Raw genomic sequence first — 24,253 nt, forward strand, 5'->3', positions numbered from 1 at the left:
TGCATCAGCCATAATCGAATGGCAGAGCAGACTCAATGGGCCGAGTGGCCTAATTCTGTTTCTATGTCTTGTGGTGGGAAAGTCCGAAGAAGCAACTCTTTCATTCTGTGAGAAGGTGATCTGTGGAGCCTGGCCTGACTGCCAATCCTCACTCACCCCATCGAGGTGTATAACATCATCAACAGCATGGGAGACGTGAATGCTCACAGTTCTTTTTCCCCTTCCAGCTTGTCCAGTCCTTTCATCATTTTATACAGAAGGGGGGGGGGGTGAGGAGGAGGGAGGGGTGGGGAGGAAGGGGGGGAGAGTTTTGGGCCCAACGTCTAGTGGACTCCCCTATCTTTGGGAACATTTTCCCTGCATCGAGCTTGTCCAGTCCTTTTATAATTTTATACGTCTCTATAAGATCCCCTCTCATCTTTCTAAACTCCAGGGAATACAAGCCCAATCTTTCCTCATGTGACAGTCCCGCCATCCCGGGGATTGACCTGGTGAACCTGCGCTGCACTGCCTCAATAGCAAGGACGTCCTTCCCGTACCTCTGCAGCACAGTGCTGCCCATTTTTAGGAGCTAGAGAAGTGGATACAATTATGAGTTTCAAAAGACATTTGGACACATATGTGGATAGAAAGGCTTTAGTTGGATGTGGGCAAAATGGGACTAACCCAGGATGTCAATTTGATCAGTGGGCCAAAGGGCCTGTTTCCATGCTGTTAAGCTCTATGACTCTTTTAGTTCAGTTTCGAGACACAGCCCGGAACAGGCCCTTCGGCCCACCGAGTCCCGCCAACCAGCGATCCCCGCACGTTAACACTATCCTGCACACACTAGGGACAATTTACATTTACACCAGGCCAATCAAACGACAAACCTGCAGGTCTTTGGAGTGCGGGAGGAAACCGCAGCACCCGGAGAAAACCCACGCAGGTCACGGGGAGAAGGTGCAAACTCCGTACAGGCAGCGCCCGTAGTCAGGATGGCACCCGGGTCTCTGGGGCTGTGAGGCAGCAGCTCTACCCGCTGCGCCACCGTGCCGCCCTAATATACAACAGTCAGGCAGGACTGTTCTTCAACGCGGGCCTCACATCCCATCAATTAGATTTTCTCTTGATATTGGTTTTTTTTTTAAAGGGCGGCACGGTGGCGCAGCGATAGAGTTGCTGCCTCACAGCGCCGGAGACCCGGGTTCGATCCCGACTACGGGTGCTGCCTGTATGGACTTTGCACGTTCTCCCCGTGACCTGCGTGGGTTTTCTCCGAGATCTTCGGTTTCCTCCCACACTCCAAAGACGTGCGGGTTTGTAGGCTAATTGGCTTGGTAAATGTAAAAAAATGTTGCTCCTAGTGTGTGCGGGATAGTGTTAGTGTGCGGGGATCGCTGGTCGGCGCGGACCCGGTGGGCCGAAAGGGCCTGTTTCCGCGCTGCATCTCTGAACAAGCGAGCGGCGGTACTTGTTTTGTAGGAAAATAACTGCAGATGCTGGTACAAATCGAAGGTATCACAAAATGCTGGAGTAACTCAGCGGGTCAGGCAGCATCTCTGGAGTATCCAAGATGCTGCCTGACCTGCTGAGTTACTCCAGCATTTTGTGATACCTTCGACCGCTACTTGTTTGCTAACCTCTGCCCTCCTACTTTTCCCTCAGGAAAAGAGGCCTCAGCCCTCTGCCCAGAAACTTCTCAACACGAACCGACCGGAACACCACAGCACCAACCCCGGTAAGGAAAAGAAGAGACCGGTGCCGGCGCTTCAGGGAGGAGGAGGCAGCAGAGAAGCCAGGACGGCCATCTGGAGATAACAGAGTGACCCTCCTTCCCCCCCGGCATAGCAGGCACTGAGCTGTGAGGCACCGACTCCCCGCCAGGCCCTCTCTCGGCAGCACCACTGGCCCCCCCTGGCAGATAGAACAACAGTGGCCTCCGTGAGCGGCAGTCTGCTCCTGAGGAGCCTGCACCTGTTGCAAGAGGTGTAGGAAAAAAATAACTGCAGGTGCTGGTTTAAATCGAAGGTAGACACAAAATGGCTGGAGTAACTCAGCTGGTCGGGCAGCATCTTGGGAGAGAAGGAATGGGTGAGGTTTCAGGTCCGGAGACCCTTCTTTAGACCGAACGTTTCGGGTCAAGACCCTTCTTCAGACTGATGTCGGGGGAGGGGGCGGGACATGTCCAATCTGAAGAAGGGTCTCGACCCGTAACGTCGCCCATTCCTTCTCTCTCAAGATGCTGCCTGGACCCGCTGAGTTACTCCAGTATTTTGTGTCTACCGGTTGCAAGAGGGATCTTTAACCAGGTTGCACCTGTTGCAAGAGGGATCTTTAATAAGGTTGCACCTGTTGCAAGAGGGATCTTTAACCAGGTTGCACCTGTTGCAAGAGGGATCTTTAACCAGGTTGCACCTGTTGCAAGAGGGATCTTTAACCAGGTTGCACCTGTTGCAAGAGGGATCTTTAACCAGGTTGCACCTGTTGCAAGAGGGATCTTTAACCAGGTTGCACCTGTTGCAAGAGGGATCTTTAACCAGGTTGCACCTGTTGCAAGAGGGATCTTTAACCAGGTTGCACCTGTTGCAAGAGGGATCTTTAACCAGGTTGCACCTGTTGCAAGAGGGATCTTTAATAAGGTTGCACCTGTTGCAAGAGGGATCTTTAACCAGGTTGCACCTGTTGCAAGAGGGATCTTTAACCAGGTTGCACCTGTTCCAAGAGGGATCTTTAACCAGGTTGCACCTGTTGCAAGAGGGATCTTTAACCAGGTTGCCGCACCCAGCCCCCGGAGTGTTTTAACTTTTCACGACAGTCGACAAAAAAAAATTAACAAGGCGCTAATCCATCCGGCAATGTCAAGAGTTGAATTTCGAACACAAGATATGTTGGCCGTCAAACACGAGTTTCGAACACGAGATATGTTGCTCTCAGCAGCAGCCGCCCTGGCCCATTCCATTCATCGTTGCTTCCACCGATCTCATCGGCCTCTCTCGTCCTCCCTTCAGCTCCCCCAGTTTCCTCATTGCTTTCACGGTGCGGTTGTGTGTAGCGACTGTGCTTACCCAATCGATGCTTTGCAGTTAATTATCTTGAGCGCCAGAGAGTGGTGGTGAGTGAGCGACAGGCATGGAGAGTTAATCTACCAGAGTGCCCGGTCACAGTCGAAAAACGTGCCTCTCTTTGCCTTCCGGTATAAGTCTCGTATACTGGCAGTAGGGGTTGCCAACTATCTCACTCCCAAATACGGGACAAGGTGACGTCACTGCCCCGTGCCCCACGTGACCTCACCCAGCCAGCGGCCACGTGCTCCCGCTCCACCAATGGCAGCCGCCCCAGGCTGGGAGGCGGGTTGCTACGCAACCACCGTTAGGCGAACGCACTCGGCCCCGCTCCCCGAACACACTCCGTTAGCCTACAGTACAGCGTCCAGGCCGACAGCAGCCCCGGGCCTAATACGGGTCAAACAGATTTAGCCCAAAATACGGGATGCCCCGGTTAATACGGGACAGTTGGCAACCCTACTCCCGAGATGCTGCCTCACCCGCTGAGTTACTCCAACATTTTGTGTGTGTTTCGACTCAACACAGGACTCCGTCCAACTGAAGTCTATTAAATAAGTTTTAAGGGCAGGAGTTTCCTTCTGGCATGTGCAGTATTTTCTCCTCAATGCACATCGGAGATGATGAATCCTCTTCAAACGCCTAACACTATTTAACTCTTAGCACTTAATATATTCTATCCAAGGGTTTCTGTGCCGGCTGAACCTAATTCCTTCCATCCCAGGTGATTTTTGTCTCATTTGCTTTGTGCTGTCACTTTGTTCCCTGATTTCTGTGAGTGTTTATATTTAAGTGTGTGTGTATGTGTGTGTTTTTTGTAAATATCATAAGTGCCTTATTTTAATATGGATTTTATACAATAAACTTTGTACAATAAACTATTTTTAAAAAGAACAGCTTTCATGCTGTGTGTACTTTTGCATTCCCAGGATTGGCGACTTACTGCTGGCAGGGTAATGGTCTGTTTTACGATTCAACGCTTCTTTCCAAAGTACAGGTGCTCCTCGACTTACAATGGATGGGGTTACGTTCTTATGGTAAGATGGGATCTTATAGAGATGTATAAAATTAAAGAGGACCGGACAAGCTAGATGCAGGAAAAATGGTCCCAATGTTGGGGGAGTCCAGAACCAGGGGCTACACACACACAGTCTAAGAATAAAGGGGAGGCCATTTAAAACTGAGGTGAGAAGAAACTTTTTCACCCAGAGAGTTGTGAATCTGTGGAATTCTCTGCCACAGAGGGCAGTGGAGGCCGATTCAATGGATGAATTTAAGAGGGAGTTAGATAGAGCTCTAGGTGCTAGTGGATCAAAGGATAAGGGGAGAAGGCAGGCACGGGTTACTGATTGTGGATGATCAGCCATGATCACAATGAATGGCGGTGCTGGCTCTAAGGGCCAAATGGCCTCCTCCTGCACCTATTTTCTGTGTTTCTATGTACCGATAAACCCATCGTAAATCGAAAACATCGTTAAGTCGAATTTGTATTTAATACACCTAACTTACCCAACATCATAGCCACCTAACCTACCCAACATCATAGCCACCTAACCTACCCAACATCATAGCCACCTAACCTACCGATCATCATAGCCACCTAACCTACCGATCATCATAGCCACCTAACCTACCGATCATCATAGCCACCTAACCTACCAATCATCATAGCCACCTAACCTACCCAACATCATAGCCACCTAACCTACCCAACATCATAGCCACCTAACCTACCGATCATCATAGCCACCTAACCTACCGATCATCATAGCCACCTAACCTACCGATCATCATAGCCACCTAACCTACCGATCATCATAGCCACCTAACCTACCGATCATCATAGCCACCTAACCCACCCAACATCATAGCCACCTAACCTACCGATCATCATAGCCACCTAACCCACCCAACATCATAGCCACCTAACCTACCGATCATCATAGCCACCTAACCTACCGATCATCATAGCCACCTAACCTACCGATCATCATAGCCACCTAACCCCCCCAACATCATAGCCGTGGCAGCTCCCAATTATCCGTGGCGGGCTGGGAGCTGCGTCTCACTGCCATTGTCCAGCGTCACCAGAGAGTGTTGTACCGCGTGAGACACTGCTCGTCTGAGCAGCAGACCGGTCTGCAAGTCCGGGGAAAAGCACGGGGGGAAGATCAAAATCCGAAGTATCGTAAGTCACGGAGCATCTGTATTGATTTATTCTTCTCACGTGTGCTGAGATAGTAAGAAATTTTATTTTTCCTGTTATCCAGGCCAACCGTACATCAGGTAGTACGTAAGAGAAAATAAACAGTGCCGTGTCAGAGAAAGTGCAGAGTTTTTCAAAAGCGCAAGGGCTGCAATGAGGTAGATTGGAAGATCAGGAATTCGTAACAAGCATATGAGGGACTCAAAGTGCTGGAGTAACTCAAGACGGGTCCACGCTCCAAAGACGTGCAGGCTGATTGGCCTCTGTAAATTGTCCCTGGGTTGCAGGATAGAATTAGTATGAACGGGCGATCGCTGGTCGGCATGGACTCGGTGGGCCGAAGGGCCTGTTTGCACGCTGTGTCTCTAAACTAAACTGCCGCTGGGCAGAAGATACAGAAGCATGAAAGCACTGAAAACCAATTGGCCCTGTTTTGACTAGCTGGGGCAGGAGGGGCTGAAAGGCCTCTTACTGACCCACAGATTCTGTAACAAGTGTCTCCTTTGAATTGGGATATGATTGATGCCCAACCAGTCCGGACCAGCTATCCCTCCCCCACCGTTTCTGCCCGAGACGTCTGGAATATCTCCCCTCAGCTGCTTACAATCAAAATAGTGGTGAGGAACAAGGATTAAGTAAGAGCTAGAGAGAGCCAAAGCCGTGTGAGGCCCAGCGCAAATTGGAGGAACAGCAGCTCATATTTCGCTTGGGCAGCTCACACTCCAGCGGTATGAACGTTGACTTCTCTAACTGGTCTGGTCTGAGTTTGGTTTGCGTCAAAGATACTACAGGAACAAGATGGACCACTCCGTTGAAATCGCCCATACTGAAGTGTAGTACGCAAAGGAGCGTAACGGCCGCCATTTTAGCAGGCAAAACCCGCCTCTCGCAGTGTAATCAGTGTTGTGGGGGAACAGTATGTGTGATGATACCATTAAAATGCAGAATATATCTCATCTATAAACTCACAGATTTTTGTTATTTTTCTTTTAAAATGTTTCTGCAAGTTTCTGCCTACTAAAATGGCGCCGTGACGCACTACGGTTTTTAGGGTCGAGTGGTCTATCTTGCTCCTCTAGTATCTTTGGTTTGCGTGATGGTCTGGACTTGATTGTGTATCGGCAGCAGGGACTCTAGTGGCTGGTCGGGCCGCATTTGGAATATCGTGAGCAATTTTGAGCACCATATCTAAGGAAGGATGTGCTGGCTCTGGAGACGATCCAGAGAAAACCCACGCAGGTCACTGAGAGAACGTACAAACTCCGTCCAGACAGCGCCCGTGGTCGGGATCGAAACCCGGGTCTCTGGCGCTGCGAGGCAGCTGTGTTGTTCAGTCATTTTTCTTTAAGATAAGCAGCCGGCTGATTCTGTTTGTGGAGTTGAGCATTCAGTCAAAACGGAGGCAGGAAAAACAGATGTTTCGGCAAACTGGAGTCACAAGGGACTGCAGATGCTGGGATCTGAAGCAACATCAAACCGCTGGAGGCCTGATGCAAGGGTTGACCGGAACCATCAACCATTCCTTTCCACCCACTCGCCCGCTGAGAACTCTCAGCAGACTGATCTCCCGGTTGCTCAACACTCTAACACCCCCTCCCACTCCCACACTGACCTTTCTGTCCCGGGCCTCCTCCATTGTCAGGGTGAGGCCCAGTGCACAAATTGGAGGAACAGCACCTCGTATTTCGCTCGGGCAGCTTACACCCCAGCGGTATGAACATTGACGTCTCTAAGTAAGTTCAAGTAGCCCTTGCTTTCTTTCCCCTCTCTCTCCATCCCCTCCCCCTTCCCAGTTCTCCCACCAGTCTTACTGTCTCCGACAACATTTTAACTCTGTACCGCCAACTCCCCTCACATCTGTCTGAAGAAGGGTCTCGACTAGAGTTGCCAACTGTTCCGTATTAGCCGGGATATCCTGTATATTGGGCTAAGTTGGTTTGTCACGTACGGGACCGCCCTTGTCCCGTATTAGTCCCGGGGGGGGGGGGCGCTGTAGGCCTAGACAGTGTAGGTACGGACAATGTAGGCCCGGTCACTGTAGGTACGGACAGTGTAGGCCCGGACTCTGTAGGTACGGACGGTGTAGGCCCGGACACTGTAGGTACGGACGGTGTAGGCCCGGACACTGTAGGGACGGACACTGTAGGTACGGACGGTGTAGGCCCGGACACTGTAGGTACGGACGGTGTAGGCCCGGACACTGTAGGTACGGACGGTGTAGGCCCGGACACTGTAGGTACGGACGGTGTAGGCCCGGACACTGTAGGTACGGACGGTGTAGGCCCGGACACTGTAGGTACGGACGGTGTAGGCCTGGACACTGTAGGTACGGACGGTGTAGGCCCGGACACTGTAGGTACGGACGGTGTAGGCCCGGACACTGTAGGTATGGACGGTGTAGGCCCGGACACTGTAGGTACTGACGGTGTAGGCCCGGAGGCCCGGGCGCCGCCTAACGGAGGTTGCCTAGCAACCCGCCTCCCGGCACAGGCGGCCACCGTTGGTGGAGCGGGAGCACGTGGCCACTGGCTGGGTGAGGTCACGTGGAGCGTCACCTTGTCCCTTATTGGGGAGTGAGATAGTTGGCAACTATCCTACCCTAACCACACCACCCTGACCACGCTCTCGTTTCACTCCTGCCATCGGGGAGAAGGTACAGGAGCCTGAAAACCATGACCTCCAGGTTCAAGAACAGCTTCTTCCCAACAAAAATCAGGCTCTTGAACTCTGCACAACACTAACCCCAACTACGAACTTCTACAGCCTAGTTACATGAAGGACATCAGTTTTTCATTAGTAAAATGGTGATTAATTTATTGAATTTTAAATTATTATATTATCAGCATGTTATTGCATTTACAGGCCTGTTATGCTGCTATAAGTAGACATTTCATTGTTCCATTCTCACTACATCTCTTAATATCTTAAACACACGTGAAGGGAGGAACTGCAGATGCTGGTTTAAACCAAAGATCGACACAAACAGCTGGAGCAACTCAGCGGGTCGGGCAGCAACCCTGGAGAGAAGGAATGGGTGACATTTTAGGTCGAGACCCTCCTTCAGACCTAAAGAAGGGTCTCTAGCCTGTTCCTTTTCTCCAGAGATGCTGCCCGACCCGCTGAGTTACTCCAGCTTTCTGTGTCTTACCTTTTATTAAGCGCACAATGAAAGGGTGTTTTAAAAAAGATAAAATTTGCTTGCTTTCCAGGCCAATCATCCGACAATGATTACAATCAAACCACACACTAGTACATTAGAATGGAGTCTTGTGACTGCAATAAAAGTGCAAGAATGTATAAGAAAATAACTGCAGATGCTGGTACAAATCGAAGGTATTTATTCACAAAATGCTGGAGTAACTCAGCGGGTCAGGCAGCATCTCAGGAGAGAAGGAATGGGTGACGTTTCGGGTCGAGACCCTTCTTCAGACTGAAGAGTTGCTCCAGTATTTTGTGAATAAATACCTTCGCAATGAAAGTGCAGGTAGTTTTTTTTTAAAGTGCAAAGGGGGGTAGATTGGAAGATTGGGAAACGCCCCTGAGCTGTGGGAGGGCCGATCCGTGGCCTGATCACTGACCGGCGGGAAGGAACAAATCTGTTGCTGGGATCAATTCGAGGTGCAGTCAGGACGGCCGCAATTAGAGTGTACAGTGGGGTAGGCTGGAAGGGCCGAGTGGCCTGTCCAGACCCGAGCTCACAACTGGGGCCCAATGAAGACTGCAACTGATGCAAGGAAGGGAGAGATGGCAGGGGGGGGGGGGGGGGAGTGTCAAGAGTTATACAGCGTGGAAACAGGCCCTTCGGCCCAAACTGCCCTGTACAACGGTAACACACCAACACAACTTCTACACTCAAATACCCTGACCCATGAAGGCCAATGTACCTTGGGTAAAGCCTTAGGAAGTAACGGTAATTTCAAATGAGTAACAAATCAAATTAAATAGATTTAGAATCATAGTCTTTGGTCTGCAGAAGGGTCTTGACCCGAAACATCACCCATTCCCTTTCTTCGGAGATGCTGCCTGACCCGCTGAGTTACTCCAGCTTTTTAAGTCTGCATTTGGGCTCCTTTGCGTACTACACTTCAGTATAGGCGATTTCAACGGAGTGGTCTATCTTGTTCTAGTATCTTTGGTTACAATGGCACCTGTCAAGGGGTGGGATATATTCGGCAGCAAGTGAACAATCAGTTCTTAAAGTTGACGTGTTGGATGCAGGAGAAATGGGCAGGAGTAAAGACCTGAGCCACTTTGACAAGGGCCAAATTGTTCTGGCCAGACGACTGGGTCAGAGCATCTCTGAAACGGCAAGGCTTGTGGGGTGCTCCCGGTCAGCAGTGGTGAGTACCGACCGACAGACAGTGGTCCGAGGAGGGACAAACCACAGACCGGCGACAGGCAGGGTGTTGGGCGCCTAAGGCTCATCGATGCGCGAGGGCAACGAAGGCTATCCCGTCTGGTCCGAACCGACAGAAGGTCGACTGTGGCACAAGTCACAGAGAATGTTAATGGTGGTCACGGGAGGAATGTGTCACAATACACAGTGCATCGCACCCTGCTGCGTATGGGGCTGCACACGGAGGACCAACAGCATATTAGGCAGGTGGGCGTAATGTTTTGGCTCAATAGGTCATAATGTTTTGGCTGATCGGTGTATATATAAACACACATATACCTAAGCAGATATATACACACATGCACACACCTCCTGAGGTCAGGATCGAACCTGGGTCTCTGGTGCAGTGGTAGAGTGGATGTGAAGAACTAGTGCAAACTCGGTGGGCCGAAGGGCCTGTTTACACTCTCTGTGTGTTTAAACTAATAACCCCTGACACTTACTAATCAAGAAAATTGCTGATCTCCGCCTTAAAAATCCTCGTTGACTTGGCCTCCACAGCCCTCTGTGGAATTCATTACCACTGCCAGCGACTCGCTGGAGTTTAGAAAGGATGAGGGGGGACCTCATTGAAGCGTACCGAATAGTGAGTGGCCTGGATAGAGTGGATGTGGAGAGGATGTTTCCACTAGTGGGAGAGTCTAGCCTCGGAATTAAAGGACGTTCCTTTTGGAGGGAGACGAGGAGGAATTTCTTCAGTCAGAGGGTGGTGAATCTGTGGGATTCTTTGCCACAGACGGCTGTGGAGGCCAAGTTAAGGCAGAGATAGATAGATTGTTGATCAGTGCGGGTGTCAGGGGTTTATGGGGAGAAGGCAGGAGAATGGGGTTGGGAGGGAGGGATAAATCAGCCGTGATCGAATGGCGGAGTGGTCCCGATGGGCCGAATGGCCAAATTCTGGCCTCTACAACTTATGAACTTTGGGTCAAAACACTTGCTTTCCGAGGAGGCTGGAGGGGAGGGGGCGGGGATGGGAGGGAAATGGCAGTAACGGAGGGGGGGGGGTACAACATTGTAACAGGCACCCTGACGTTAAACCGTGCCCCACGCCCACCGTTCACACCGGCCGCTCGCTGTGTGTGAGTTTGGAAGTCCCGATTTTCTTGCGGCAAGTGGGAATTTTCCGGAACGGACATCAAACCAATGGGAAGGATAGCGCGGCGTTTTCATTCTCGTCGCCGTTCACCTCTTCCCTGTAACCTGGAATGAAACAATCGGGGGGGGGGAAGGAATATTATTTTTTGTTCTTTTCCCCACTGACAGCAGCGGGCATGTCGGGAGAAGGTGGAGAGTGGCGGGAGAACAGCCGGGGAAAGTGGGAGCGATGGGGGGGGGGGGGGGGGAAGGGGAAGACAGAGGGGAGCGGAACTGATGGATGCAATGGCAACAGGTCATAACGGGGATGGGAAAGGGGGCGAGAGAGGAAGGGGAGGGGGGAGAGAGGAGGATGACGGGGTGGGAGAAGGGGTGGGAAAGGGGGTGGGGGGCAAGAGAGGAGGGAGGGGGAAGAGAGGCGGATAATGGGGTGGGAGAAGGGGTGGGAAAGGGGGTGGGGGGCAAGAGAGGAGGGAGGGGGAAGAGAGGCGGATGAGGGTGGGAAAGGGAGAGAGGGTGGGGGGTTAGAGAGGATGGGGAGGCGGGAGAGAGGCAGATGAGGGGGTGGGAAAAGGGGAGAGAGGGGGTGGGGGGAAGAGAGGATGGGGAGGGGGAGAGAGGCAGATGAGGGGGTGGGAGAAGGGGGGGGGGGGAGAGATACCAGGGGCCACACACACACAGTCTAAGAATAAAGGGGAGGCCATTTAAAACTGAGGTGAGAAGAAACTTTTTCACCCCGAGAGTTGTGAATCTGTGGAATTCTCTGCCACAGAGGGCAGTGGCGGCCGATTCACTGGATGGATTTAAAAGAGAGTTAGATAGAGCTCTAGGGGCTAGTGGAATCAAGGGATATGGGGAGAAGGCAGGCACGGGTTACTGATTGTGGATGATCAGCCATGATCACAATGAATGACGGTGCTGGCTCGAAGGGCCGAATGGCCTCCTCCTGGACCTATTGTCTATGTTTTCTAAGGGGGAGGGGGAGGGAGGGGGGGGTGGGGCGTGTGGGAAGGGGGGGGTTATGGGAGAGGGGGAGGGAAGGGAGAGGGAGGGGCGGTAGACGAGACTTGCCTTTCCTCCGTAGCTTGGCGTAGGCCAGGGCCGCCACGATCGCTCCGACCGTTACCGCTGCCATTGCCGCCATGGCGTTGCCGAGCGCCGAGCCGCTGACCCTGGCCCCGTCCACGCGGGGATCCTGCCGACGTTGGGGGGCCGGCGAGCCGGTGGGCCCCACCACCAACCGCCCCTCACCCCCTCCTCCTGCAACACCGGGAAGAACAACAACAGTCAGCTGGGTGACCAACACAGGCCATTCAGCCCCACCGCTCCGAGCCGGTACTATCCCACTCAACACCTTCTTAATCCCCCAATGTAGAGGGGATTCATAGCCCAGGCCCTTCGGCCCACCATGTCAGTTTAGTTTAGACAATAGACAATAGGTGCAGGAGGAGGCCATTCGGCCCTTCGAGCCTGTACGCACCGCCATTCAATGTGATCATGGCTGATCATTCACAATCAGTACCCCGTTCCTGCCCTCTCCCCGTACCCCCTGACTCCGCTATCCTTAAGAGCTCTATCTAGCTCTCTCTTGAATGCATTAATAGGAAACCGAGAGGTAACTTTTTCCACCCAGAGGGTGGTGGGTGTACGGAACGAGCTGCCAGAGGAGGTAGTTGAGGCTGGGACTATCCCATCGTTTTAAGAAACAGTTGGACAGGTACACGGATAGGACGGGTTTGGAGGGGTATGGACCAAGTGCAGGCAAGTGGGACTAGTGTAGCTGGGACATTGTTGGCCGGTGTGGGCAAGTTGGGCCGAAGGGCCTGTTTCCTCACTCTATGACTCTATACAGCGCCGAAACAGGCCCTTCGGCCCACCGGGTCCGCGCCGACCAGCGATCCCCGCACACTAACACTATCCTACGCACACACTAGGGACAATTTTTTACACTTACACCAAGCCAATTAACCTATAAACCCGCACGTCTTTGGAGCGTGGGAGGAAACCGAAGATCTCGGAGAAAACCCACGCAGGTCACGGGGAGAACGTGCAAACTCCGTACAGACAGCGCCCGTGGTCGGGATCGAACCCGGGTCTCTGGCGCTGTGAGGCAGCAGCACTACCCGCTGCGCCACCGTGCTAAGGTCTCGACCCTTGTTAAACGCTGTTGGTGACTCTGCCTCCACTATCCATAACCAGAGAGCTGGCCTGAACTGCCATCGACCTCTTTGGAGACCCTCGGACTATCCTTGATCGGACTTTGCTGGCTTCACCTTGCGCTCAACGTTATTCCCTTATCATGCATCTGTACACTGTGGACGGCTCGATTGTAATCATCTATTGTTTTTCCGCTGGCTGGATCGCACGCAACAAAAGCTCCACACTGTACCTCAGTACACGTGACAATAAACTAAATTGAACTGCCTCCAAATGGCCTCTGGTGTCATCTATCGAGATTCACTGGAGTTTAGAAGGATGAGAGGGGGGATCTTTTAGAGACGTAAAAAATTATAAAAGGACTGGACAAGCTAGATGAAGGAAAAATGTTCCCAATGTTGGGGGAGTCCAGAACCAGGGGCCACACACACACAGTCTAAGAATAAAGGGAAGGCCATTTAAAACTGAGGTGAGAAGAAACATTTTCACCCAGAGAGTTGTGAATCTGTGGAATTCTCTGCCACAGAGGGCAGTGGAGGCCAGTTCACTGGATGGATTTAAGAGAGAGTTAAATAGAGCTCTAGGGGCTAGTGGAATCAAGGGGTATGGAGAGAAGGCAGGCATGGGTTACTGATTGTGGATGATCAGTCGGCCATGATCACAATGAATGGCAGTGCTGGCTCGAAGGGCCAAATGGCTTCCTCCTGCACCTATTTTCCATGTTTCTATTGCAGCCCCTGTTCGACTCTCTGAAGGGACTGCTCCTCAGGTTTTGGCTGCACTTTAGCCCCACGCTCCTGATATTTGGGCACCCGGTACAGAGGGGGGGAGGGTCGGGAGGGAGGGGGGTCAGATCTCCCTGTCGGCTTGCTCCTGGGCCTGGTCAAGATGGCCGTTCCCGGGTCCAGGCAGCGGGCGGTCGACGGTCACACCAGAGTCGGCCGCCTGCCCCTTACTTCCGGGCCTACGTCCGTGCTCGCGTGTCCCTGGAGAGTAGAGTTGCCAACTGTCCCGGATTAGCCTGGCTATCACGTATATTGGGCTAAATTGGTTTGTCCCGTACTGGACCGCCAGTGTCCCATATTAGGCCCGGGGGCCACTGTAGGCCCGGACACTGTAGGCCCGGACACTGTAGGCCCAGACACTGTAGGCCCGGACACTGTAGGCCCAAATACTGTAGGTCTGGGGGCCAGTGTAGGCCCGGACACTGTAGGCCCGGACACTGTAGGCCAGGACACTGTAGGCACGGACACTGTAGGCCCAGACACTGTAGGCCCGGACACTGTAGGCCCAGACACTGTTGGCCCGGGTGCCGCCTAACGGAGGTTGCATAGCAACCCGCCTCACTGCCTGGGCGGCCGCCATTGGTGGAGCGGTAGCACGTGGCCGCTGGCTGGGTGAGGTCACGTGGGGCGCGGGGCGGTGACGTCACCTTTTGTCCCTTATTTGGGAGTGAGGAAGTTGGCAACCCTACTGGAGAGGGAACACGCACACGAGGTGCCCACAGGGACTCTGGATGCCTTCCGTGATCGCTGGTCGCCGCGGTGGGGGGGTGGTCGAGTGTACTGTAGATAATATTGACGCCATTTTAATCTGATAACTTTTTGATTGTAAACAGCCAATTGGCAATCTTGATTGTGTTACTACTCTGTATTTGTGCTTGTTTGAATAAAAGCTCTTTTGTATTTATAATTAATTTTTTTAAGTGGTCATCTACCTCTGAGATGGGGAACAGTTCCCTGCATCTGCCCGGTGCCTACACACCTCCATCTTGTGTACATCAACCAGGGGCCCTCTCTCCATCCCCTTGCCCTCTGGGGACAACAGACCCAGCTGAGATCCTTCAGTAGGGTCAAAGCACCTCCAGGGACCTCCAGTGAATGGCCTAAGCTATGGTCTCAGTGACATGAATGAGGTCTATCTGTACAACTGGCCCCTAACGGACACATTCTGCACTATGGTTCCAACCTGTTTTTGGGGCGAGTCCAGGACTTTCTTTCTTCTGATCCACGGAAGAAGGCACATCCGTTGAGTGGGCAGCCATCTTGGGAAGGGCAGTGGTCGAATGGCCCGCCATACTTGGAAGGACTGTTGCACGAGGATCTTGAGTGGAATGGCCTGCCATGTTGGGAAGGTCATTAGTGAGATCAATGGAATGAACGGCCATGTTGGGAAGGTCAGTGGTGGAGGGAGCATTGGAATGAACGGCCATGTTGGGAAGGTCAGTGGTGGGAGGAGCAATGGAATGGCCTGCCATGTTGGGAAGGTCAGTGGTGGGAGGAGCAATGGAATGGCCTGCCATGTTGGGAAGATCAGTGGAGAGATCAATGGAATGGCCTGTCATGTTGGGAAGGTCAGTGGTGGAGGGACCAATGGAATGAACAGCCATGTTGGGAAGGTCAGTGGTGAGATCAATGGAATTAACAGCCATGTTGGGAAGGTCAGTGGTGAGATCAATGGAATGAACGGCCATGTTGGGAAGGACAGTGGTGGGAGGAGCAATAGAATGAAGGGCCATGTTGGAAAGGTCAGTGGTGGAGGGACCAATGGAATGAACTGCCATGTTGGGAAGGTCAGTGGTGAGATCAATGGAATTAACCGCCATGTTGGGAAGGTCAGTGGTGAGATCAATGGAATGAATGGCCATGTTGGGAAGGTCAGTGGTGGAAGGATCAATGGAATGTGCGATCATGGTGGCCGTTTCCTTGGTTACGTGGTTCCTCTCAGTTGAGATCGAGCCTCCAACGGGTGGCGATCCCACTCTCGCTTGTCCCGAAGGCATCTTCGTTTTTTTCTTGCATTTCCCTGCAATCGTTTGGAGGCAAAGTCAACTCTGGTTACTGAAGTCTGGACCACAACCAACAAACCTGTATCCCCCGCCCCTCCTCACAGCGCGGAGCTCCCTCCCTCCTCACCGCCCCTCCCACAGCACGACCCTCCCTCCCTCCTCACCGCCCCTCCCACAGCGCGGCACACCCTCCCTCCAACATGGCCGTTCATTCCATTGATCTCACCACTGACCTTCCCAACACGGCCGTTCATTCCATTGATCTCACCACTGACCTTCCTAACATGGCCGTTCATTCCATTGATCCCACCACCACTGACCTTCCCAACATGGCAGGCCATTCCATTGCTCCTCCCACCACTGACCTTCCCAACATGGCCGTTCATTCCAATGCTCCCTCCACCACTGACCTTCCCAACATGGCAGGCCAATCCATTGCTCCTCCCACCACTGACCTTCCCAACATGGCCGTTCATTCCATTGATCCCACCACCACTGACCTTCCCAACATGGCCATTCATTCCATTGATCTCACCACTGACCTTCCCAACATGGCCGTTCATTCCATTGATCCCACCACCACTGACCTTCCCAACATGGCCGTTCATTCCAATGCTCCCTCCACCACTGACCTTCCCAACATGGCCCACGATCCCACTCCCTCCCTCACCCCCCGCCCCTCCCACAGTGCATTGTTGAGGCCACACAGTGGTTGTAAAGTGTTCAGGTTTGTTCACCCTGCTGCAGGAAGGAGGACATTAAGCTAGAAATAGCAGAGAGAAGATTTACGAGGATGTCGCCGGGACTAGAGGGTGTGAGCTACAGGGAGAGGTTGGGGCAGGCTGGGACTCTATTCCATGGAGCGCAGGAGGATGAGGGGCGATCTTATAGAGGTGTAGAAGATCACGAGGGGGACGGACAGGATGAACGCATCGAATCCTTTACCCAGAGTCGGGGAATCAAAGAATCAGAGGACGTAGGTTTGAGCTGAGAGGGGAAAGATTTAATAGGAATCTCATGGGCAACGTTTTGACACAGTGGGTGGTGGGTGTATGGAACGAGCTGCCGGAGAAGATAGCTGAGGCTGGGACTATCACAACAGTTAAAAGGCCGGGTATGGAGGGATATGGGCCATAGAAACATAGAAAAATAGGTGCAGGAGTAGGCCATTCAGCCCTTCGAGCCTGCACCGCCATTCAATATGATCATGGCTGATCATCTAAAATCATTACCCCGTTCCTGCTTTTTCCCCCCATATCCCTTGATTCCTTTAGCCCGAAGAGCCTGTTTCCACGCTGTGTGACTAGCGTAGATGGGGCATGTTGGCCGGCGTGGGCTAGTTGGGCCGAAGGGCCTGTTTCCACGCTGTGTGACTCCAGTAAGCAACCTTCCGGCCGAGAAACACAGTGAGTGTCAGACTTACGTTTGCTGTCGATGAAGGTCCGAATTTTCTGCACGGCTGCCTTGCTTGGATCAACGCAGAATTTTGAGTTGCCCGTGTGAAAACTGGAATAGTGAACAAAGGAGAGGGAACAGAATCACAGACGGCCCGTTGGCACAGCGGTAGAGTTGCTGCCTTGCAGCGCCGGAGACCCGGGTTCCATCCCGACCACGGGCGCTGTCTGTTCAGAGTTTGTACTTTCTCCCCGTGACCCGCGCGGGCGGGTTTTCTCCGAGATAGAAACATAGACAATCGGTGATCGAGGACGCCATTCGGACCTTCTAGCCAGCACCGCCATTCACCGTGATCATGGTTGATCATTCTCAATCAGTACCCCGTTCCTGCCCTCTCCCCCCTACCCCCTGACTCCGCTATCCTTAAGAGCTCTATCTAACTCTCTTGAATGCATTCAGAGAATTGGCCTTCACTGACTTCTGAGGCAGAGAATTCCACAGATTTACAACTCTCTGACTGAAAAGGTTTTTCCTCATCTCCGTTATAAATGGCCTACCCCTTATTCTTAAACTGTGTGACCCCTGACTCTGGACTTCCCCCAACATTGGGAACATGTTTCCTGCCTCTAACATGTCCAATCCCTTAATAACCTTATATGTTTCGATAAGATCCCCTCTCATCTTTCTAAATTCCAGTGTATACAAGCCCAGTCGCTCCAGTCTTTCAATATACGACAGTCCCGCCATTCCGGGAATTAACCTGGTGAACTTACGCTGCACGCCCTCAATAGCAAGAATATCCTTCCTCAAATTTGGAGACCAAAACTGCACACAGTACTCCAGGTGCGGTCTCACTAGGGCCCTGTACAACTGCAGAAGGACCTCTTTGCTCCTATACTCAACTCCTCTTGTTATGAAGGCAAACATGCCATTAGCTTTCTTCACTGTGTCTATTTTGTGTCTATCTTTGGTGTAAACCAACATCTGTAGTTCCTTCCTCGCCGAGACATGAGATATTTTTAAGGCAGGGATTGACAGATTTTTGATCAGTGCGGGTGTCAGGGGTTATGGGGAGAAGGCAGGAGAATGGGGTTGGGAGGGAGAGATAGATCAGCCTCGATTGAATGGTGGATAGGAGTAGACTTGATGGGCCGAAAGGCCTAATTCTACTCCTATCACTTATGACTAGGGGTGCCAACTGTCTCACTCCCAAATAAGGGACTAGGTGACGTCACCGCCGCGCGCCCCATGTGACCTCACCCAGCCAGCGGCCACGTGCTCCCGCTCCACCAATGGCGGCCGCCCGGGCCGGGAGGTGGGTTGCGGGCCTACACTGTCCGGGCCTACAGTGTCCGGGCCTACAGTGTCCGGGCCTACAGCGTCCGGGCCTACACTGTCCAGACCTACAGCGGCCCCCGGGCCTACACTGTCCGGGCCTACAGTGTCCGGGCCTACAGCGTCTGGGCCTACAGCGTCCTCCGGGCCTACACTGTCCGGGCCTACAGTGTCCGGGCCTACACTATCCGGGCCTACAGCGGCCCCCGAGCCTACAGTGTCCGGGCCTACAGTGTCCGGGCCTACAGCGTCCGGGCCTACAGCGTCCGGGCCTACAGCGCCGTCTGTGCCTAATACGGGACAAGGGCGATCCCGTACGGGACAAACCAATTTAGCCCAAAGTACGGGATGTCCCGGCTAATACGGGACAGTTGGCAACACTACTTATGACCGACCTGCCTACGTTGATACCCAAGTCATTTACGTGTAAGAAAGAACTGCAGATGCTGGTTTAAATCGAAGATTTAACAGACACAAAGTGCTGGGGTAACTCAGCGGGTCAGGCAGCATCTCTGGAGAGAAGGAACGGGCGGCGTTTCGGGTCGAGACCCTTTGTTCAATGTACGTGTAAACCGTTTTAGCGGGGGTACTCACAGTAGAGCGGGTTTTCTGTTTCCACAGGTAAGGATGCGGTCGTATTTCTTCACCCGACAAAGATCGGCCTTGGTGACTTCTTGGAAGCCCTGACAACAGGAGGCGATGCTGTTTGATGCTTTGTCACCCAGTACAGCTGCAAGAACAGAGGTCACCAGTTTAATCCACGCGATGGTTTAATACGTCTCGTGTACCCAGTTGTAAAAATCACAAATCAAATCACAATCGCACTTTATGCCAAGTATGTTTTGCAACACACGAGGAATTTCATTTTCATAGAAACATAGAAACTAGGTGCAGGAGTAGGCCATTCGGCCCTTCGAGCCTGTATGCACCGCCATTTGATATGATCATGGCTGATCATCCAACTCAGTATCCCGTACCTGCCTTCTCTCCATACCCCCTGATCCCTTTAGCCACAAGGGCCACATCTAACACCCTCTTAAATATAGCCAATGAACTGGCCTCAACTACCTTCTGTGGCAGAGAATTCCACAGATTCACCACTCTCTGTGTGAAAAAAAACTTCCTCATCTCGACTTCCCCCTTATCCTTAAACTGTGGCCCCTTGTTCTGGACTCCCCCAACATTGGGAACATGTTATCTGCCTCTAATGTGTCCAATCCCCTAATTATCTTATATGTTTCAATAAGATCCCCCCTCATCCTTCTAAATTCCAGTGTATACAAGCCCAATCGCTCCAGCCTTTCAACATACGACAGTCCCGCCATTCCGGGAATTAACCTAGTGAACCTACGCTGCACGCCCTCCATAGCAAGAATATCCTTCCTCAAATTTGGAGACCAAAACTGCACACAGTACTCCAGGTGCGGTCTCACCAGGGCCCGGTACAACTGTAGAAGGACCTCTTTGCTCCTATACTCAACTCCTCTTGTTACGAAGGCCAACATTCCATTGGCTTTCTTCACTGCCTGCTGTACCTGCATGCTTCCTTTCATTGACTGATGCACTAGGACACCCAGATCTTGTTGAACTCCCCCTCCTCCTAACTTGACACCATTCAGATAATAATCTGCCTTTCTATTCTTGCTTCCAAAGTGAATAACCTCACACTTATCTACATTAAACTGCATCTGCCATGTATCCGCCCACTCACACAACCTGTCCAAGTCACCCTGCAGCCTTATTGCATCTTCCTCACAATTCACACTACCCCCCAACTTAGTATCATCTGCAAATTTGCTAATGGTACTTTTAATCCCTTCGTCTAAGTCATTAATGTATATCGTAAATAGCTGGGGTCCCAGCACCGAACCCCACTGGTCACTGCCTGCCATTCCGAAAGGGACCCATTTATCCCCACTCTTTGCTTTCTGTCTGTCAACCAATTTTCTATCCATGTCAGTACCCTACCCCCAATACCATGTGCCCTAATTTTGCCCACTAATCTCCTATGTGGGACCTTGTCGAAGGCTTTCTGAAAGTCGAGGTACACCACATCCACTGACTCTCCCTTGTCAATTTTGCTAGTTACATCCTCAAAAAATTCCAGTAGATTTGTCAAGCATGATTTCCCCTTCGTAAATCCATGCTGACTCGGAATAATCCCGTTACTGCTGTCCAAATGCTCAGCAATTTCGTCTTTTATAATTGACTCCAGCATCTTCCCCACCACTGATGTCAGACTAACTGGTCTATAATTACCCGTTTTCTCTCTCCCTCCTTTCTTAAAAAGTGGGATAACATTTGCTATCCTCCAATCCACAGGAACTGATCCTGAATCTATAGAACATTGAAAAATGATCTCCAATGCTTCCACTATTTCTAGAGCCACCTCCTTAAGTACCCTGGGATGCAGACCATCAGGCCCTGGGGATTTATCAGCCTTCAGTCCCATCAGTCTACCCAAAACCATTTCCTGCCTAATGTGGATTTCCTTCAGTTCCTCCATCACCCTAGGTTCTCCGGCCCCTAGAACATTTGGGAGATTGTGTGTATCTTCCTCAGTGAAGACAGATCCAAAGTAACGGTTTAACTCGTCTGCCATTTCTTTGTTCCCCATAATAAATTCCCCTGCTTCTGTCTTCAAGGGACCCGCATCTAGCCTGTCCAACCCCTTAAGAATTTTGTAAGTTTCTATAAGATCCCCCCTCAGTCTTCTAAATTCCAGCGAGTACAAGCCGTACAGTCGTACCAATAAAAAGCAACAGGTCACGCACAAAATACATTTTAACACGAACATCCACCACAGTGACTCCTCCACCTTCCTCACTGTGATGGAAGGCGAAAAAAAAGTTCAATCTCTCCCCCTTTTTTGTCCTCGGTTGACGGGACAATCTTGGCTCCCGTAGCTGGCGATCAAGCCCCTGCATTGGTGGGAGGGGGGGGGGGGAATCTCAGTCCTCCCGCCCCACCGGGCAATCTACCCCAGGGCAGTGAAGAAAGCCAATGGAATGTTGGCCTTCATAACAAGGGGAGTTGAGTCTAGGAGCAAAGAGGTCTCCTTCTGCAGTTGTACCGAGCCCTAGTGAGACCACAACCTGGAGCACTGTGTGCAGTTTTGGTCTCCAAATTTGAGGAAGGATATTCTTGCTATTGAGGGCGTGCAGCGTAGGTTTGTCCTAAAGTCCAGTGAGTTACAGAGCTTGTGGCCACTGCTAAATCCTCTGGACTTTTGTTCGTGAGAAGGGGGGGGGGGGGGGGGGAGCTGGAGGTGAAATTCTGAACGGGCTTGTGTGCAGGCCAGCAGTGCAGTGAAATGGTTAACGAGGGGGGTGGTGGGAAGTGGAGGTGGGGGATTCCAAGCCAGCCAGCAACAAGGGCGATCCCGTCTGGTCCGAATCGACAGAAGGTCGACTGTGGCACAAGTCACGGGAAACGTTAATGGTGGTGAGGGGAGGAATGTGTCACAATACACAGTGCATCGCACCCTGTGCTGCTATGGGGCTGCACACGGAGGACCAACAGCATATTGGGCAGGTGGTCATAATGTTTTGGCTCATCGCGTCATAATGTTTTGGCTGATCGGTGTATATGGTGCTTATGACTGTAATGGCAAATTAACTTCCTTTTCTGTTGAAAAACATACTTGGCTGACGAAGTATGACTGTTAATTGGTGGCAGGTGTGTTTACCACGGCTTTGTGTTGTGTTATTTTGCATCAGGATTGGCTATTTTTTAATTTCGTTGTACTCGTTGCAATGACAATAAATGAATATTATTATTATTATATTATATCGTGCTTTATCATAAATTATGTTTGACACGCAATTTTTTTAAAGAACAAAATACTGCGCTCAGTTCCGCTCATGTCGACAGCTACTAGGTTAATTCCCGGAATGGAGTGACTTTCATATGTTGAAAGACTGGACCGACTGGGCTTGTGTACACTGGAATTTAGAAGGATGAGAGGGGATCTTATCGAAACGTATAAGATTATTAAGGGGTTGGACACGTTAGAGGCAGGAAACATGTTCCCAATGTTGGGGGAGTCCAGAACAAGGGGCCGACACACAGTTTAAGAATAAGGGTAGGCCATTTAGAACGGAGATGAGGAAAAACCTTTTTCAGTCAGAGAGTTGTGAATCTGTGGAATTCTCTGCCTCAGAAGGCAGTGGAGGCCAATTCTCTGAATGCATTCAAGAGAGAGCTGGATAGAGCTCTAAAGGATAGCGGAGTCAGGGGGGTACGGGGAGAAGGCAGGAACGGGGTACTGATGTGAATGATCAGCCATGATCACATTGAATGGCGGTGCGTACAGGCTCGAAGGGCCGAATGGCCTCCTCCTGCACCTATTGTCTATTACAACTCGAAGTTTGTTCTCAGTGAATTCAGCAACAGGGCTTGTGTGAACCGCACGCAGTGTGTGTGCGGAGTTCACGGTCTACCCACAGACCACAGCCTCATCGTTTCCCCAATCTCCGTTCTCACAATGACAGCAGTCCCCCCCCCCCCCCCTCCTCCACCCCTACCCCCACCCCCACTCCTTCCCTAGGCTGCCTGCCGCCATCTCCAACCGTCATAGAGTCCCATCCCTGGGATGGCAGGACTTTCATATGAAGAAGGATTGGATAGACTCGGCTTGTACTCGCTGGAATTTAGAAGATTGAGGGGGGATCTTATAGAAACTTACAAAATTCTTAAGGGGTTGGACAGACTAGATGCAGGAAGATTGTTCCGGATGTTGGGAAGTCCAGAACATGGGGTCACAGTTTTAAACTAAACTTAAACTAAGCTTAAACTAAGCTTAAACAAACTTAAACTAAGCTTAAACTAAGCTTAAACTAAACTTAAACAAGCTTAAACTAAGCTTAAACTAAGCTATAACTAAGCTTAAACTTAAGCTTAAACAAACTTAAACTAAGCTTAAATTAAGCTTAAAACTAAACTTAAACAAGCTTAAACTAAGCTTAAACTAAGCTTAAACTAAACTTAAAATACTAAACTTAAGCTAAGCTTAAACTGAACTTAAAAACTAAACTTTCAACTAAACTTTTAAACTAAACTTTAAGCTAAACTTTAAACTAAACTTTTTAAACTTAACCTAAACTTAAATTAAACTTTAACAGAACTTTAACACTAAACCACAACTAAACCAAAACTCAAAACCAAAACTAAATCAAAACGAAACAAAGTGAAACTAAAACTTATACTTAAACTAAATATAAGCATAAACGAAATTAAATTAAATTAAACGTAAACTAAATTAAACTGCACTCACACACACACACATAGAGTCACACACACACACACTCACTCACATAGTCTCACACACACACTCACATAGAGAGACACACACACACTCACAATGAGACACACACACATTCACACACACACACACACACACTCACATAGAGAGTCACACACACACTCACATAGAGAGTCACACACACACTCACAATGAGACACACACACATAGACACACTCACACACACACACACTCACATAGAGAGTCACACACACACTCACAATGAGACACACACACATAGACACACACACTCACTCACATAGAGAGTCTCACACACAGACACACACACATAGAGACACACACACACACTCAACACACAAATACACACACACAGACCGTCACACCACACTCACATAGTCTCACTCACACACATAGAGAGACACACACTTCACAACACATAGAGACACACACACACACACACACAGAGACACACACACAGACACACACACACACTCACATAGAGTCTCACTCACACACATAGAGAGACACACACTCACACACATAGAGACACACAGACACACACACACTCACTCAC

General features: G+C 51.0%; 2 protein-coding genes across 4 annotated transcripts in view; one reads left to right on the forward strand and one right to left on the reverse strand.

Moving 5' to 3' along the window:
• Nucleotides 1-3,884, forward strand: part of cntrob (centrobin, centrosomal BRCA2 interacting protein) — a 31,623-nt gene extending 27,739 nt beyond the window's left edge. For all 3 annotated transcript variants that reach the window (XM_078427892.1, XM_078427893.1, XM_078427894.1), the window contains one exon: nt 1,648-3,884. In XM_078427892.1, coding sequence (XP_078284018.1) covers nt 1,648-1,800 — 153 coding nt within the window. In that variant the 3' untranslated portion in view covers nt 1,801-3,884. The remainder of the gene's footprint in view (nt 1-1,647) is intronic.
• Nucleotides 3,885-8,060: 4,176 nt separating this feature from the next.
• On the reverse strand, nt 8,061-22,281 carry LOC144609285 (uncharacterized). The gene is made up of 6 exons (XM_078427715.1): nt 22,263-22,281; nt 19,011-19,146; nt 17,110-17,192; nt 14,867-15,703; nt 11,813-12,001; nt 8,061-10,846 (listed from the first exon to the last, which is right to left on the reverse strand). The coding sequence occupies exons 1-6, from the start codon at nt 22,279-22,281 to the stop codon at nt 10,782-10,784; spliced, it is 1,329 nt and encodes a 442-aa protein (XP_078283841.1). The 3' UTR covers nt 8,061-10,781.
• Between the last annotated feature and the right edge of the window lie 1,972 nt (nt 22,282-24,253).

This window comes from Rhinoraja longicauda, chromosome 34 (genome assembly GCF_053455715.1).
Source record: "Rhinoraja longicauda isolate Sanriku21f chromosome 34, sRhiLon1.1, whole genome shotgun sequence".
In the NCBI taxonomy this organism is placed as follows: Eukaryota; Metazoa; Chordata; class Chondrichthyes; order Rajiformes; family Arhynchobatidae; genus Rhinoraja; species Rhinoraja longicauda.

What these genes read in the sequence shown, in the direction of transcription:
- LOC144609285 (XM_078427715.1), bottom strand. An exon ending in AACAGAAAACCCGCTCTACT is followed by an intron (nt 17,193 to 19,010) that starts GTGAGTACCCCC and finishes TCACTATTCCAG; the next exon opens with TTTTCACACGGGCAACTCAA. An exon ending in CGCCAAGCTACGGAGGAAAG is followed by an intron (nt 10,847 to 11,812) that starts GCAAGTCTCGTC and finishes GTTTCATTCCAG; the next exon opens with GTTACAGGGAAGAGGTGAAC.